This window comes from Staurois parvus, unplaced genomic scaffold (assembly GCF_062004578.1).
Source record: "Staurois parvus isolate SC_StPar_1 unplaced genomic scaffold, SC_StPar_1.0 ptg001076l, whole genome shotgun sequence".
Classification (NCBI taxonomy): domain Eukaryota; kingdom Metazoa; phylum Chordata; class Amphibia; order Anura; family Ranidae; genus Staurois; species Staurois parvus.
This window is the reverse complement of record NW_028318872.1, coordinates 963,291-982,387: the sequence shown is the minus strand read 5'-3', so window position 1 is coordinate 982,387 and position 19,097 is coordinate 963,291. Positions and strand designations below refer to the sequence as shown.

At 43.7% G+C, this 19,097-nt stretch overlaps 1 protein-coding gene across 1 annotated transcript in view; it reads left to right on the top strand.

The window, feature by feature from the left end:
* Positions 1-2,378, top strand: part of LOC149440549 (vomeronasal type-2 receptor 26-like) — a gene marked incomplete at its 5' end in the record, with an annotated part of 45,244 nt that extends 42,866 nt beyond the window's left edge. The window contains one exon of the mRNA XM_089658492.1: positions 1,486-2,378. Coding sequence (XP_089514618.1) covers positions 1,486-2,378 — 893 coding nt within the window. The remainder of the gene's footprint in view (positions 1-1,485) is intronic.
* Between the last annotated feature and the right edge of the window lie 16,719 nt (positions 2,379-19,097).

Genomic DNA, 19,097 nt, shown 5'->3' with positions numbered 1-19,097 from the left:
TGAACTGGATGGACTTTTGTCTTTTTTCAGCCAGACTAACTATATAACTATATAAAAAACATATACACAATCCAAATGAAAATGCTAGCCCACCTGGCTACTCTTCAGCAGCACTGCTGCTATAGGTACTGGTCTTTCCGACCACCAGCTCTTCCAGGCACACAGCTTAGAGCTTTTTGGACACACAGAGCTCCCCGGCCAAGTCCTCAGGCCATTAACTGACTCTTGCAGACATTCATACTCCACCTGCAGCCTCTCTGACTCCTGTAGGAAATCTTCTGTCTCTCTTGGGTGGAGCCCTGAGGTATTCCTAAACCTCCATTAGAATGTTTGTGTGCTCCTGGGCACACACCCAGCTGTTCTTCCACAAAATCCGGACACTGGGTTGGAGATTCCGTCCCAGCCAAGGCACTATGGAATCTCCAAACTATGGAGCCCCATCCAGGACTACCAAAACCTGGAGAAAGCTGCAAAAGTAGTATTCTCTATTCAAACATCTGCTCACTAGTCCTGCACTCGGCAAAAGTGCAAAGCCTGTGTCCTTTTGCTGACCAATTTCGCCATGACAGAATCTCATCCAGTCACAGCACATATAGGACTCTTATAATAGTTCTGGATCCATTATCATTCTGTCCTTGCATTTGTGTGAACTGCATACCAAGACTATCTGGGACTCCCCCTGTAAAAAAAAAATCTAATACTAATAGAAGATTATTAATTGCAGCATTCAACACATAAATCATACTTATTTCACTGGCTGGGGGAGGGAGTTGCACCCAGAAGGCTTAGATGCCTAGAATGCATTAAGATATAAAAAAGAAACCCTTCTGCCTTTAGAGCCACTTTAATCCCTGTTGTTGACTGACAATACACGGCACTTTGTGGACTTACGGGTGTCAGCCCTGCCCAGTTCTCATTTGCTAAACTAATCAAACCGTTCCCGATGATATTCTCCACAACATAGAGACAAATCACTCTGTAGACCCAAGAGAAGAACTAGGAGGGCTCATGAGGCTGAGCTGAGATCCCTAAGGAAGTGTGCACAGGACAGATCTGAGTGTCTGACATAATCAACAGGTTTCTTTTTGCACTTATTCAACAGACATAACAAACTGTTTTCAATGGTATATTTACCAAAGACCAAAAAGTAGAAAAGGATTATGGCGGTTTTCAGGTCATTTAAACCGAAACCATTTTCACTTGATCTGCCTATAACACATTTCTTGTGCTTTCCCTTTCTTTTCACTCTTTTTTGTGTCCTTATGGCACCAACTTTTTTTAATTTTACACACTTGCCAATGGAGAGTCTCTACATACAGGAGTTTAACTTTATGATAAATTAAAACAATTTATTGTATTTTCCGGTACTTTCCCCCAGTGCATGGATGGAGATCCCATTGCTAGCTGTGAGACAACACAAGACAGTTCATTTCCTCAGAAGCTCTGACCCCGATGCTCATTGTGTTTGTATTGTTCTTCCTGCAGACAGTGAAAACTGCATGAAATGTCCTGATGATGAATGGCCAAATGAGAAGAAGGATCGCTGTGTTCCAAGAGTGGTGGAATTTCTCTCCTACACTGGTGACACCATTGTTGCCGTATTTTCAGCTGTCTCCATCCTCTGTTGCCTTCTGACTGGTTTAATATTGGGGGTATTTATACATTACCAGGACACCCCCATTGTTAAAGCCAATAACCGGAACCTGAGCTATCTTCTCCTGGTCTCCATCATGCTGAGCTTCCTCTGTGTCTTCTTGTTCCTTGGTCATCCAGTAGATGTGACCTGCATGCTGCGTGTCACCTCTTTTGGTGTCATCTTCTCAGTTGCCATCTCTTCTATACTTGCCAAAAGTATCATGGTGTGTATTGCCTTTAAGGCCACCAAACCTGGGAGTCCCTGGAGGAAATGGATGGGAACCAAACTACCCAATTGTATCATTTGTGTCTTCTCACTGGTCCAAGTCATAATCTGTGTCACTTGGTTGTCTATTTCTCCCCCCTTCCAGGATCGAGACACTCACTCTTATCAGGGGAAGATCATCATTCAGTGTAATGAGGGTTCAGTTATCGGCTTCTACTCTGTCCTGGGATATATGGGGCTTCTGGCAGCTGTGAGCTTCATGATCGCTTTTATAGCCAGGACATTACCGGACAGTTTTAATGAGGCCAAGTACATCACCTTCAGCATGCTGGTGTTCTGCAGTGTCTGGATTGCCATGATCCCGGCCTATCTGAGCACCAGAGGGAAATACATGGTGGCTGTGGAGGTCTTTGCTATAATAGCATCAAGTTCTGGACTTCTTGGCTGTATATTTTTCCCAAAATGTTACATAATTCTGCTCAGACCTGACCTGAATACAAAGACAGTTATCCGCTAATGTGTATGGAGCAACACTGGGCTACCTGTAGTTATGGCATTATCTCTATTATTATTCATTTTATTATTTTACTCGTGTATGGAGAATTAACATTGTTAAATATGGACATTTAATACTTACTTCTCTGATGGGTGGTGAGTCTAATTTTTGCTCTAGCAGCGCTGGTATCAGACACTTTGGGTTTGTTGGAAGCCTTGTCCCTTGCTAGGTGTAGTGGTTTCTCCCACCAGACATGACATTACTACAGAACAATGTAGTCACTTAGTGAGGAGGAACCACAGTGACCAGAGGGGGAAAGTATCCAAAACTTCCTAAAGCATCAGGTACCAAAGCCACCCATCACTCTTCCAGAGAGGGAAGATTCACTCCCCACCGTCCATAAAGATAAATATTACACATGTTCTTTTATAAGCTGATTGTAATGTCATTTTTTAGTGTCAGGGTCACTTTAGTTATATTGTATGTCGATGTATCTGACTGTATTAATAAATACATTTTGTTGGTGTATTCAGAAATCATGTTTGATATTAGTTAAAGCTGATGAGATCACGTTCTTAGTAAGTTCATAGTTTAAGTTGACTTAATTTTAAAGGAGATTTTCTTTATAGGACCTAATAACAAATCTTTCTCTTTGTTTATATTTCTTGGTAAAGTGTTGCCACAATGAAGTATTCATCTTCCCCATACAATACTGCAGAGACAACACTCCCAGACCTCGCCAGATCCTCCAAAGCTAAAAACAGGTTCCAGGAGCTCTGTGATCAATTAGAGGTTTTATTTTAAAAACATCATTAAACATCAGAATTACAACAACCAAGGAGCTTCATGTACTTTGCACTAGATGTTCTTATTGGTAAGGACCCCATAAGAGGGATGTCTGCATCTCCAAGATCTTCTAGTCAGACGTGTCAGCGAACAAAAATACTGGCCTACCTCGGTTTACGAACGCTTCGATTAATGCAATTTCCGGTTTACGAATTATACAAACGGATTAATTGGTTTTCAGTGCATTTACAAAATGTTTTTTAATCATGTCCCTGTACAGTATTTATGCCTTTAAAGTGCACTGTACAAAGAGTTTTGAACAGATAAAACTTTTTTTTTACTTTTATTCTGACCTCCGGAATGGATTAATTGGTTTTCAATGCATACCATGGGAAACCGCTTCCGGTTTAAACATTTTTCGCAATACGAAAAGTCCCGCAGAATGAATTAAATTCGTAAACTGAGGTACACCTGTAAAATGATTAAGGAGTAACAATCCCCCCAAATCCCTTCCTATAAGTATTCAAATCATACAAACTAAGAACAATGCAGCATAAAAATAAAAAAATATAAAAAACAACCCAAAATATTATATATTATTAATCAATATTCCTCAAATATATTCACTCATGCATAATACATATTAAATGTGCAAATAATAAAGTGCCAAACAGTGTAAGATGAATACATAGATCTCCAATGATTTAACACACAAGAACTCATCCCAAAATAAAAGTGACAAAAAAATGGGCAAAACGATGAAATTCCCTTAAATCATGCGCAACATGTGAAAATCAAGTCCCCCACAATACTAAGTGCAATAAATCCCCTCCTCCATGACATGGAAGAAGCTCGCCTCTTTGTGTTCTTCAGTCAGTCTCTTCATGAACCCCCCAATCCGTCATCCACTCACCTTATAAGTCTGACCTCTTCAATGAATAAGTCGGCCATAGAGCGCTGGTCGTATATAAAGAATCGTCCAGGTAACTCTGATCCACAGAGACAAATGAAATCAGTCACACAGGAAACAAAATCACACTTTTCTATAGAGAAGCCCCGCTGCAAAAAATGTCAATTCAGCAAAAGAAAAAGAGGCGCTGTACAGGAAAAGAAATGCAGGCACCAAAATCCCCAACTCCTGAAACAAGAGCCAGAAAAAAGGGAAGCAATGCAGTAACACAAAATACTGATCCTTGCCTGGAAGAGGTGATGGCTACAAGGAACGTCACCTAGGGGAGAGTAGAGAGATGGGGGATCTAATGGGTTACAAGGACCATTTCTGAAGGCCAGAGAGAAGCAGATTTCCATGGATGAAGTGAATATTGGACCCTCTGTGCTGTCTGCACATTGGAGAGGCTAGGAGACCTTCAAAGGACTGAGGAACAGAACCTACATACAGACACCAGAGACCCCGCAAAAGACAGGACCTTCACCTTTTAATAGTAGTGAGAACCAAACACTGATCCAGACCCAGTCATTCTCCCACCCGCCATCACTGTTTTGTTATGGTTTTTATTTTGAAAGAATATTTTTTTAATAAATTTTCCTCTTTTTATAATTATATTGTTTCCTTTTAAGACTGTTCTTGCCCTGATCAAGCAAACCATGGCAGGAAAGGCAAGGATACAACTAACATGTTTTCATGTCATCATACAGTATCTATGGATTAGTGGATGTACACTATTGGAGGCCCTCCAGCACCAGGACAGTGGAAACACCCACAAAACAACATTCTGGAGAGTAAACACGCCAAGGTATTCTTTAAGAGGCATGGCAAGTCTTTTTCTTTTTTTTTTTTTGCCACACGTTTCTGGAACATGTGAAATGAATTTTTTTTATACAAAGTTGCCAGTTTAATAAGATATTACTCACACATAGCATGGACAAACACTATATTGCCAAACGTATTGGGCCTGCCCTCCAAATCACTGGATTCAGGTGTTCCAATCCCCTCCATATCATGTGATTCAGGTGTTCCAATCCCCTCCATATCATGGGATTCAGGTGTTCCAATCCCCTCCAATCATGTGATTCAGGTGTTCCAATCCCCTCCATGGACACAGGTGTATACAATCAAGCCCCTAGGCATGCAGACGGCTTCTACAAACATTGGTGAAAGAATGGGTCGCTCTCAGGAGCTCAGTGACTCCAAGCGTGGTCCCGTGATAGGTGGCCACCTGGGCAATAAGTCCATCCGTGACATTTCCTGGCTACTAAATATTCCACGCTCAACTGTTAGTGGGATTATAACAAAGTGGAAGCAACTGGGAACAAAAGCCACTCAGCCACCAAGTCGTAGGCCACGTCACATGACAGGGCAGGGTCAGCGCATGCTGAAGCGCACAGTGCGCAGAAGTCACCAACTGTCTGCAGAGTCAATAGCTAAAGACCTCCAAACGTGGTGTGGCCTTCAGATGAGCCCAACAACAGTGCGTAGAGAGCTTCATGGAATGGGTTTCCATGGCCGAGCAGCTGCATCCAAGCCTTCCATCACCAAGTGCAATGGGGAGAGTGGATATAGTGAATGCGGGGTCCGGGGAGAGCGGATATAGTGAATGCGGGGTCCGGGGAGAGTGGATATAGTGAATGCGGGGTCCGGGGAGAGTGGATATAGTGAATGCGGGGTCCGGGGAGAGCGGATATAGTGAATGCGGGGTCCGGGGAGAGCGGATATAGTGAATGCGGGGTCCGGGGAGAGTGGATATAGTGAATGCGGGGTCCGGGGAGAGCGGATATAGTGAATGCGGGGTCCGGGGAGAGCGGATATAGTGAATGCGGGGTCCGGGGAGAGCGGATATAGTGAATGCGGGGTTCGGGGAGAGCGGATATAGTGAATGCGGGGTCCGGGGAGAGCAGATATAGGGAATGCAGGTTCCGGGGAGAGCGGATATAGTGAATGTGGGGTCCGGGGAGAGCGGATATAGAGAATGCGGGGTCCGGGGAGTGCGGATATAGTGAATGCGGGGTCCGGGAGAGCAGATATAGTGAATGCGGGTTCAGGAGAGCGGATATAATGAATGCGGGGTCCAGGGAGAGCAGATATAGTGAATGCGGGTTCCTGGGAGAGTGGATATAGTGAATGCGGGGTCCGGGGAGAGTGGATATAGTGAATGCGGGGTGCAGGGAAAGCGGATATAGTGAATGTGGGTTCTGGAGAGAGCGGATATAGTGAATGCGGGGTCCGGGGAGAGCGGATATAGTGAATGCGGGGTCCGGGGAGAGTGGATATAGTGAATGCGAGGTCCGGGGAGAGCGGATATAGTGATTGCGGGGTCCGGGGAGAGCGGATATAGAGAATGCGGGGTCCGGGGAGTGCGGATATAGTGAATGCGGGGTCCGGGAGAGCAGATATAGTGAATGCGGGTTCAGGAGAGCGGATATAATGAATGCGGGGTCCAGGGAGAGCAGATACAGTGAATGCGGGGTCCGGGGAGAGCGGATATAGTGAATGCGGGGTCCGGGGAGAGTGGATATAGTGAATGCGGGGTGCGGGGAAAGCGGATATAGTGAATGTGGGTTCTGGAGAGAGCGGATATAGTGAATGCGGGGTCCGGGGAGAGCAGATATAGTGAATGCGGGGTCCGGGGAGAGCGGATATAGTGAATGCGGGGTCCAGGGAGTGCGGATATAGTGAATGCGGGGTCCGGGGAGAGCGGATATAGTGAATGCGGGGTCCGGGGAGAGCGGATATAGTGAATGCGGGGTCCAGGGTGTTCGAATATAGTGAATGCGGGGTCCGGGGAGAGCGGATATAGTGAATGCGGGGTCCAGGGAGTGTGGATATAGTGAATGCGGGGTCCAGGGAGAGCGGATATAGTGAATGCGGGGTCCGGGGAGAGCGGATATAGTGAATGCGGGGTCCGGGGAGAGCGGATATAGTGAATGCGGGGTCCGGGGAGAGCGGATATAGTGAATGCGGGGTCCGGGGAGAGCGGATATAGTGAATGCGGGGTCCGGGGAGAGCGGATATAGTGAATGCGGGGTCCGGGGAGTGCGGATATAGTGAATGCAGAAATTGAACATTATACAGAATATATAGAAACACCAAGTTAAATAATAAACAGTTTACAGTTGCAGACTCTGATCTAATTTTAACGTAATTATAGATAATTATAAACACATTTTGAGAGCAGACCGACCTCTCCTAACCAGATCACTACAAGATTTTGGTGATGGCCAGCAATGCCTGACATGGTCTACAACACGACAAGATACTGTAAACAGTAAAACCTGTAAAAAGGTATCAATTCATGCTAAGTTACATCTCATATGGAGAAACAGTCAGGAGGAACCATGCATATGTGGCTAAAGGGGATGCACATACAGATCTATGTAGCATATTACATAGTTACATAGTTGGTCTGGCTGATAAAAGACAAAGGTCCATCCAGCTCAACCATAAAAAAAAGTTGTAATCCTACACCCACATTGATCCAGAGGAAGACAAGAAACCCAGCAAAGCATGAACCCAATTTGCTCCTGCGGGGGAAAAAATTCCTTCCTAATCCCTCGAGAGGCAATCAGATATTCCCTGGATCACCTTTCCCTATAAATGTTATATCCAGTTATATTCTGTGTATCCAAGAAAGAATCCAGGACTTTCCTACAGCAATCCACTGAGCTGGCCACAACCAACTCTTGAGGGAGTCTATTCCACATTCTCACAGCCCTCACTGTGAAGAAACCTTTCTATTGGTTCTTTTCACCTGATTTGAACCCCTCTAAAAACTGAATTGATTGTTAAGACCTCGGGGTAATATTGCACTGAGGTGAACCCATCTCAGTTTACATTGCATCAACTTTCATTACAATTCCCTTCCTTTGTAAGCTCTATCCAATGCCAAAAAGGTAACCTTTGGGAACCTGTAAATGTGGACAAATGCCACCTAATGGGTGAATTGAAGGTACCCACATGCATAAGTGTGATCATTAACTTTTTCCATAGTTGCCACCTAGTTTTTCCGATACAAGAAATGGCATTCTAATGAAGAGGTGAATTATTTCCTCAGTTCTTCAGTTGCAAAAATGTTCCTAGTGAAATAATCTCCTCGTTGGGCAACCTTATGATTTTGTTGGTATTCACAAACAGTATCTGCAATAATCACAACCTCCACATATACATGTCCCATTGCCCTTCCATGGGTCGTCCACTTTGTACACTCTGTATACAACTTGATTGAGAGGACTTATCTGAATGTAACCTGGGGTTCTGCTTTCTATAAATTTATTGAGCATTCGATTTGAGGTCAACAGGTGCTAATATGTACAAGTCGCGATTGTTGCAAACGTTTTTGGTACGCCTTTCTGTATCCTCTATCCAAGAGACGTGACCTAAGTAGGTCAGCCTTTGGTTGAAAAGCCTCCTCACCTCAAGAGTTTCCTCTTATTCTTAAGTATTGGATGTGGTATTCATAGTGAATATTGGTCATGGATATTAGATACGGTATTAGGCATTGGATACGGTATTAGGTATTGGATACGGTAGTAGGCATTGGATACGGTATTAGGCATTGGATACGGTATTAGGCATTGGATACGGTATTAGGCATTGGATACGGTATTAGGCATTGGATATGGTATTAGGCATTGGATACGGTATTAGGCATTGGATATGGTAGTAGGCATTGGATACGGTATTAGGCATTGGATATGGTAGTAGGCATTGGATACGGTATTAGGCATTGGATATGGTATTAGGCATTGGATATGGTATTAGGCATTGGATACGGTATTAGGCATTGGATACGGTATTAGGCATTTGATACGGTATTAGGCATTGGATATGGTATTAGGCATTGGATACGGTATTAGGCATTGGATACGGTATTAGGCATTGGATATGGTATTAGGCATTGGATATGGTATTAGGCATTGAATACGGTATTAGGCATTGGGTAAGGTATTAGGCATTGTATACGGTATTAGGCATTGGGTAAGGTATTAGGCATTGGATACGGTATTAGACATTGGGTAAGGTATTAGGCATTGGATACGGTATTAGGCATTGGGTAAGGTATTAGGCATTGGATACGGTATTAGGCATTGGATACGGTATTAGGCATTGGATATGGTATTAGGCATTGAATACGGTATTAGGCATTGAATACGGTATTAGGCATTGGGTAAGGTATTAGGCATTGAATACAGTATTAGGCATTGGATACGGTATTAGGCATTGGATATGGTAGTAGGCATTGGATATGGTATTAGGCATTGGATACGGTATTAGGCATTGGATACGGTATTAGGCATTGAACACGGTATTAGGCATTGGGTATGGTATTAAGCATTGGATACGGTATTAAGCATTGGATACGGTATTAAGCATTGGATACGGTATTAGGCATTGAATACGGTATTAGGCATTGGATACGGTATTAAGCATGGGATACGGTATTAGGCTTTGGATACGGTATTAAGCATGGGATACGGTATTAGGCATTGGATACGGTATTAGGCATTGGATATGGTAGTAGGCATTGGATATGGTATTAGGCATTGGATACGGTATTAGGCATTGGATACGGTGTTAGGCATTGGATACGATATTAGGCATTGGATACGGCATTAGGCATTGGATACGGTATTAGGCATTGGATACGGCATTAGGCATTGGATACGGTATTAGGCATTGGATACGGTATTAGGCATTTGATACGGTATTAGGCATTGGATATGGTATTAGGCATTGGATACGGTATTAGGCATTGGATACGGTATTAGGCATTGGATATGGTATTAGGCATTGGATATGGTATTAGGCATTGAATACGGTATTAGGCATTGGGTAAGGTATTAGGCATTGTATACGGTATTAGGCATTGGGTAAGGTATTAGGCATTGGATACGGTATTAGGCATTGGGTAAGGTATTAGGCATTGGATACGGTATTAGGCATTGGGTAAGGTATTAGGCATTGGATACGGTATTAGGCATTGGATACGGTATTAGGCATTGGATATGGTATTAGGCATTGAATACGGTATTAGGCATTGAATACGGTATTAGGCATTGGGTAAGGTATTAGGCATTGAATACAGTATTAGGCATTGGATACGGTATTAGGCATTGGATATGGTAGTAGGCATTGGATATGGTATTAGGCATTGGATATGGTATTAGGCATTGGATACGGTATTAGGCATTGGATACGGTATTAGGCATTGAACACGGTATTAGGCATTGAGTATGGTATTAAGCATTGGATACGGTATTAAGCATTGGATACGGTATTAAGCATTGAATACGGTATTAGGCATTGGATACGGTATTAAGCATGGGATACGGTATTAGGCTTTGGATACGGTATTAAGCATGGGATACGGTATTAGGCATTGGATACGGTATTAGGCATTGGATATGGTAGTAGGCATTGGATATGGTATTAGGCATTGGATACGGTATTAGGCATTGGATACGGTGTTAGGCATTGGATACGATATTAGGCATTGGATACGGCATTAGGCATTGGATACGGTATTAGGCATTGGATACGGCATTAGGCATTGGATACGGTATTAGGCATTGGATATGGTATTAGGCATTGGATATGGTATTAGGCATTGGATACGATATTAGGCATTGGATACGGTAGTAGGCATTGGATACGGTATTAGGTATTGGATATGGTATTAGGCATTGGATATGGTATTAGGCATTGGATACGGTATTAGGCATTGGATACGGTATTAGGCATTGGATATGGTATTAGGCATTGGATACGGTATTAGGCATTGGATACGGCATTAGGCATTGGATACGGTATTAGGCATTGGATACGGTATTAGGCATTGGATACGGTATTAGGCATTGGATACGGTATTAGGCATTGGATACGGTGTTAGGCATTGGATACGGTATCAGGCATTGGATATGGCATTGATCTTACTAAGGCAGTGGGTGGAAACTGTGTGAAGAATGGTGTTCCATGTTGTAGCCTTACCGAACAGGGTACTCGACAGGCAACCTCTTCCCTTGTCTCTGCACCTCAATGTCAAGAAACATTACCTTTCTTGGTGGTAAGACATTGTAAATGTCAAATTGTATGCATTCGAGTTTAAAGTAGATCGAAATTGCCTCCTCTTAGCCAGTTATCACCAGAACAGTCGTCACCAGTGAAAGGTTGCCCTCACCTCCTACTCCTTTGAGAGGTGAAACATTCGGTATTTCCCATCATTTTCCATGTCAGAGACAATATTCACAAGGAGAAATGAAAATGGTGAATCTGTTTGATAGGTAGCAATAAAAAAAAATTGGGATTCTATAGCTAATTTTAGCTCAGGGCTAAATAACCAGCAGAGGCTACAGCCAGCTTAGGTATCTGCTGGCCACTTCATTAGTTAGAGATTCCGGTTGTGTGACAGATTAGAAACTACTAGGGACTAAGATACAGATTAGGCTGACTCTGAGTTTCAGTGCCACACCATGGTTTTGGCTGGTGACAAGCTGCATTTCAGGCTGGTTGGACAATGCATAGGGCACATCGGTCATTTGCCCGGTGGACCGGGGCTGCCATTCCTCAGTGGTAGCTGCCTATGGAGTATCTCTCTGTCAGTCCAGACAGTGTGCGGTTCCACTCTCTCCCTCTGTATTGCCACTCAGTGAGATACTTCTGTGGAACTGCGGTCACTGCCCAATCTCTGGTTCCTGTGAGACCAGATCTATGTGAGTTACAGACACACAGAGATCCTCTATCTGGACCTGCCAGGCTGTAGAGGCAGGTTTGGCATCTCTGGAGGGGGTGCGGCGTGATGTCATATGGAGCCCGGGAAAAAGGAATTCTCCCTTGCCGTTCTGACTGATGAACTGATGAGACCTGTGAGTTCTGTGAATTTAGGAGGGGGGGCAGAGAGAGAGGGGACTGTGACAGACTGAATTATAGAGGGCACAGGACAACCTGGAGGGAGGAGATATGGCAAGCACAGGACAACCTGGAGGGAGGAGATATGGCAAGCACAGGACAACCTGGAGGGAGGAGATATGGCAAGCACAGGACAACCTGGAGGGAGGAGATATGGCAAGCACAGGACAACCTGGAGGGAGGAGATATGGCAAGCACAGGACAACCTGGAGGGAGGAGATATGGTAAGCACAGGACAACCTGGAGGGAGGAGATATGGTAAGCACAGGATAACCTGGAGGGGAGGAATTATAGAATTATAGAGGGCACTGAGTTTCCGGGGGGGGGGGATTATAGTGGGCACAGGACGTGTTATTACACGAAACGCGGTGGGTGGAGCAATATTGCTGACCTCTAGCCGCCGCTACTGATGAGCGGTGGACATTTTGGTACTTTATTAATTAATTAATTGATTTTATTACTCCATGTGGATACGTTTTTATGTTACTTGCTATTATTACCATAAATAAAATACAACACTATAATCACCTTTGTGGCTCCTGTGGCTGAGCTAATTCCCCCCCAGGACCACCAGGCACCCACCCTGACAGATGGACGGATGACCCCGTAGCTGTCAGATGTGCGATGTCTTATAATCAATGCGCATTATAATTGATGGTCTGGTGAGTGTACGTCCGTCCCGAGGGGGGATTTCCTTTTACAAGCTTTTGCACCGGTACTCTTCACGGATAACTTCACGTGCCAATCACAGGCATTTCCTCAGCTGATATCTTTGCACAAGAGACGTTTTAAATTCACAAATGCTCTGATGAACTTATTTTTATTACATTTTATGTCATCTTGAACTAGTTATATTAATATTGCACTTTCAGCCCTTTACTCAATATGCGTTTAAGTCCCATGCGTTTATGGAATGTATGATCTGCATTTTTTAGCGCTGCACTATTATCTTAGAAATTGTGAAAACGCCCCGTGTGCATGAGGGCTTCTCTTTGATTTTTTAGAGTTTGTATCATCACTCTTTGTCCTGGCTGCTATTATTTATTTTTTGCACCTGAGTGCAGAATTGTTTTATATAATATTTTTAAAATATGCAATGTAGTGCAGTGATCACTTACCTGTGTGTACTGATAAACAGTAAGTACCTGGGCCAATGCTTGAGTTGTAAGGAACCTGGAGTCACCAATAAAAGCAGCCACTTCCCCATATCTCCAGGAATAATTAGGAGCCTCCATGTGTTCTCCAGACAGGGCATATCCCAAGGACCTCTTTGGATGTCCACAAGTAATCAATATATGAGAACCCAAAATAATATTTACCAGAAGATCAGGGTCCTTATTAATTTCACTGACAGCACAGATCAGCGCCAAGATACTTCTATATTCATCAATAATAATACTGCAAATGTATATAAAAATAATCACTTCATTACTAAAACTGCATTGTAGATATAACCCATAGTTTACCCACCGCTAATTGTTGGAATTAGTTTTTTTTCACATACCTTTTTTTTTAGGACTGATTTGCCATGAGATTGGAAGGTCAGCTCTTTTGCAAGCCTCCCCACCCCCCAAAATCAATTCACATAAATTTAAAAAAAAAAACTGTTGCTAAAAAAACAATTTTTCTTTTAGCAATACAAATCAACTATTGAAATAAGCTCAAATTATAAATCATCTTCTTTGGCAAATAACAAATCTATGCCGGACGAGGGTGAATCTAAAATATAACCCTTTATTCGGATAGATATGTAGGATATTGTAATTGAATTGGTATATATATATATATAGTATATATTAAAAAAAGAAATAAATAAATACAAGTTGTTGGCTGTAGATACACTTTTTAGGTGGATTCCAGGTAAGAAGTGAAATACTAGATACAATCAAAAGGCATTTTGAATGTCAAAATATTTGAACAGTTGCTTTATATTCAAGGCACCAGGGATGACTAAACTGTTTTGTGAATTCTGCTTGGAGTCCATGAACCCTGTGGCCCATTGAAATCTGTTGAGGGCACATATTAATATTTAATCCCATTTACATCCAAACTCCTAGAGCGCCTAGTCTACACCCGCCTAAGCTCTCACCTCAACGACAACAACCTCCTCGATCCCCTACAGTCCGGCTTCCGTCCCCTACACTCCACCGAAACTGCCTTACTCAAACTCTCCAACGACCTGCTAACCGCCAAAGCTAATGGCCACTATTCAGTGCTCCTACTCCTTGACCTCTCTGCGGCCTTCCACACAGTCCACCACCCCCTCCTCCTCAAAAAACTACACTCCCTCGGCCTCAGAGATTCTGCTCTCTCCTGGCTCTCATCCTACCTGTCACAACGCTCCTTCAGCGTTACCTATAATGCTACCACCTCCCCCTCACTCCCCCTCTCTGTTGGGGTCCCTCAAGGCTCTGTCCTCGGGCCCCTTCTCTTCTCCATCTACACCTCCTCCCTTGGCCAACTCATACACTCTCACGGCTTCAACTACCACCTCTATGCCGACGACACTCAAATCTATCTCTCAACCCCCCACCTCACCCCCTTGGTCTCCGCCCGAATCACACACCTACTGAGCGACATATCAGACTGGATGTCGCTCCACTTCCTTAAACTGAACCTCTCCAAGACCGAGTTTCTTGTCTTCCCCCCAGCCCGGACCCCACCCCCCATTGACTTCTCCATCATGTCCAACAACACCACCATCAAACCCGCCCCGCTTGGGTCATTCTGGACTCCAACCTATCCTTCCAGCCCCAAGTCCAATCTTTAACAAGCTCGTGCAGACTCCACCTCCGCAACATGCAGACTCCACCTCCGCAACATCGCCAAAATCCGCACGTTCCTAACCCCAGAAACCACTAAACAGCTCATCCACTCCCTCATCATATCACGACTCGACTACTGCAACTCCCTCCTCACTGGCCTGCCTCGCCGCTGACTATCCCCGCTTCAGTCCATCCTGAATACGGCTGCCAGACTCATTCACCTTACCAACCGCTCCATCTCTGCCACCCCCCTCTGCCAATCCCTCCACTGGCTTCCGATTGCACAACGGATAAAATTCAAAATCCTAACACTGACGTACAAAGCCGTCCACCATACTGCCCCGAACTACATCACCGACCTAATATCCAAGTACCGACCAAAACGCACACAATCCGCTCTTCAGAAGACCTCCTTCTCTCTAGTTCCCTGGTCTCCTCCTCCCATGCCCTCCTCCAGGACTTCTCCAGGGTGTCACCCATCCTCTGGAACTCCCTGCCCCAACCCATCAGATTATCACCTACTCTCCTCTCCTTTAAGCGCACCCTGAAAACCCACCTCTTCAGGGAAGCCTACCCCACCCCCTGCTAACTTGCCGACCTCCTCCACTCTTCCTACCACTCCATCCCCCACAGCTATCTCCTCCTGTACCACCATCCCTCCCTCCTAGATTGTAAGCTTGAAAGAGCAGGACCCGAAATCCCCTCATGTTTTGCATTGTATTGGTATTGTTCTGTCACATGTTCTGTCCCCTTTATAATGTAAAGCGCTGAGCGAACTATCGGCGCTTTATAAATACTGTATAATAATAATAATAATAATTGATAATGATGGAAAAGCAAACTATCTCCAAAACAAAGATATGGGAAGCGGGGAACTGTCGTGAGGAACATACACAGCATGGGAAAACCACCAACCCTTTAAATGACATGGCTTGGATATGTCTTTGAAGTGGTTGTAAAGACTGCATTCTAAGCATGAAGGTAAAAAACCTTCTGTGTGCAGTGGCCCCCTCTGCTCCCCCCACCACCACCACCACCAATACACACCTGAGTACCCCCTCTATCCAGCAATGTGCATGAGAACACTCAATCGCAGCCAGTGAGCCAATGAGAAGAGAGAAGGGGGTGGATCTAAACCACGCTTTGTGTGTGAATGGTCACTCAGAGCAGTGGCTCAGGAGCAAGCCTGCTCAGGTGCCCCCCACAGCAAGCTGCTTGCTCTGGGGGTAGGAGGGAGGAGCCAGGAGTGCCGGTGGGGGACCCGAGAAGAGAAGGATTGGGGCTGCTCTGTTCAATACCAATGCACAGAGCAGGTAAGAATAACAAGTTTGTTCTTTTAAAGAAAAAAAATAACTGCCTTTAATATCACTCAAAGCTCAACATGGTGTTATGGGACAGTTTGGTTTTGAAGTGACTATATATTCTGGTAGTGCATTTGGCTGTGTATTTTGGCATTTTTACAATTGTAGCACTACCCCCTTAGGAGTCGCTGAATTTTGGGTCCCCCTAAAACTCTGTACAGCCAGGCAACACGCATGTTCCACACTTTGCTTTCAGAGTCAGTAAACAGTCCTTGAGTTTGGCTTTGTGATTTTATTAAGGAGTTAATTACCTGGATGGGGTCTAGGGGTATACGGGATGCCCAAAGGAAATGTAAACTTGAGGGCAATGTTTCTGCCAACTATGTACAAAATGTGGATGGAAACATTCTCTCCTAGAAGAGCGCCAAAAGCTCTTTAGTGTACCTCCACAGACCACATATGAATCCTCCTCTTCACCCAGCTGGGGGCAAGGGGGGCCAGAAGGGGAGGGGCAGTGACGTCACCACGTATCGGATCATCATTACGGCGAGTACTGACGGAGTGTGTCAACACTCCTGCGAGGCTGATCATTACCGCATCTTGCGGCTTAAATTTCAATACATGCGTGCTTATTGTTGAAATAATGTGAGTGCAATATGGGAGCACATTAAACAGTGTTTATTATACCTTGGATAAGGCACCATATTTTTCATTTTCTTTCTCCTATGGGTCATATGAGGATACATTGAGCATCGGAGTGAGGAGAAGCTCTAGGAGGGAGAAATCCTTATGTGTACATAGGCTCAGAAGACAATCCGTAGGTTTCCATCCATATCACCATAAGCAGCTTGAAAGGAGAGTATATTACCAGCATCTTCTCACTGCTGAACCCTAAAAACTTTTTTGCACATTTTCTTTTTTGCACATTTTTGCTGCTGAATTTTATGAATTTATATATTTTTTAACCATCTTTATTATTTTATTTATCTTTCACATGTATATATATAATTTATTGTTTACTTTGCACTATTTGCACATTGGACTTTATGAATGTATATATTTCTAATGAGATATTTATAATTTTTTTGTGCTTTTCACATTTGCACAGTGAATTTTATGAATTTATTTATTTATTTTTAATGAGAAAGTTATATTGTAAAAACATAATTATTGGATTTAATCACACACTTTTTATTTTTATGTTTTACCAAACACTGGGGTAATACAATTACATTAATTTAGGTAATGCAGTTGATAAGTTGATATTGTCACAGTATATATGAATTAGTGGTATTTTTTAAATATATAGTATTGGCGCGGTAATATTAGAGCGCGGTTAATTATTCATTATTCTTACGTAGTTCACATCTTATGAGAGTGAGAAAAAATTCCAGCGATCTAATATACTGACTTCTGACTCCAGTGGCTCACAAGTTCATTTAAATAATACCTGACAATTTAGAACAAGCAGTCCCTGAAGATAAGCTAGTTGGGTTTTCCACCCGACCGCCCTCTCCCCTTATCCATCCCAGGTGGTGTAAGAGTACTCACACTGTCCTTCCTGTCAGCTTGGTGGGATCGTAGCTGCCTTCAGGCCTTCCTTGCTGTTCTCCTACCTAGTACACGGTGACACAGTGGAGGTTCTCTTTTCCAACAACATGCCTGTAGGTAAATCCCCTCCCTGGGGCCTCTTCCCAGACTCCAAAATCCAGCTCCTTCCACCACCTTCCACCTGACACTCACTGACTCTGTTCCCAGTCTCTGTGATACTTAAGGGTTGCCTTGATCACCATGCCCAGCCTCCTGCCAGGGTATTGGCCAAAGTCTCTCAAGCACATCTGAGCCTCCTCCTCTCCTCTGCCCCTCTTCTAAATAGTTCCTCAAGTTTTTGGAAGTGTGGAAGGGCTTCAGAAGTTCTGACCTATAGAGCCTCCCTAGCCTGCCTTGAGGTGAACTCCTGCCTCACTTACAGGCTGACCCATCCCAGGCTCTTACCCAGCCTCTGTCTAAAAAAAAAAAAAAATAAACAAACATCCTAACTAAATCTAGAGGGTGTTACACAATTATCTTGGCTTATATAGCACCATCCCTGCAAGAGCCGCTTATATGTGTCCCAGGGTCTTCACCCACTGTGCAGCAGCAGCCAGGCAAACAGCAACTTTCACTCATCTGGCTCAGAAACTAGGGGTTGCCCTTTTAAACACTTTATTTGAAGATTAATTTGATAGGGTTAGGGAACTGTGGGATTCTCCAAAGCTATAACTGGAAAAAATGAGGACACTCTCCCCCTTTGCAACAGCTCTTCAGCGCAGTCCCTTGAGTGGTCACAGGACATAAAGTGAACAGCACTGGAGCTCTTTCAACAATGTCCTAGGCCAGGCAAGCCTTAGGCTGGCCATACATTATACAATTTTCTTGTACAACTTTCCTTTAGATTGACCAAAAACCATATAATATGAGGTCAAACCTAAACATTTTCATTTTGTATGTAACCAGGCAGGCCCTTGCACTACATTGTTGGAGGTAAATCTAAAGGAAATTGAATAGGAAAATTGTATAATGTATGATCAGATTTAGTTTTGGTGCAGCAGGGGTTAACTACAGCAATAATGACTGAGATGCTTCTTCCTTAGTCCTGTATTCACAGAGTCCACAAGGCTTGGATGTCTCCCTCAGACTTCCTCAGAGTGAGGACCACAGTATACAGAGGAGCCTTGACGTTGGCACTGCGGCCTACTCATATAATGTGTGCAAATAAAACCCTTTGTTGTTACAGTGTGTTGTTAGCCAGGGTCACTTTGGTTGTTTTGCAGACTGGTTGGTAAGTTTGCAGGGAAATCTTTTGTTTGTTTGTAATAATGGCCTATCCCTTCTTTTTTTTTGAGGGCTACTTTGCTGGAAGTTGCAGGAAGCTAAACTCAAGACCACTTCAAATACATTCCAATTTTTATTTAATAAATCCATAACAATATTCATTTTGAATCTGCCTGGAGTGCAGCCAGTGTTGCCAACTGTCAATATTTTTTCC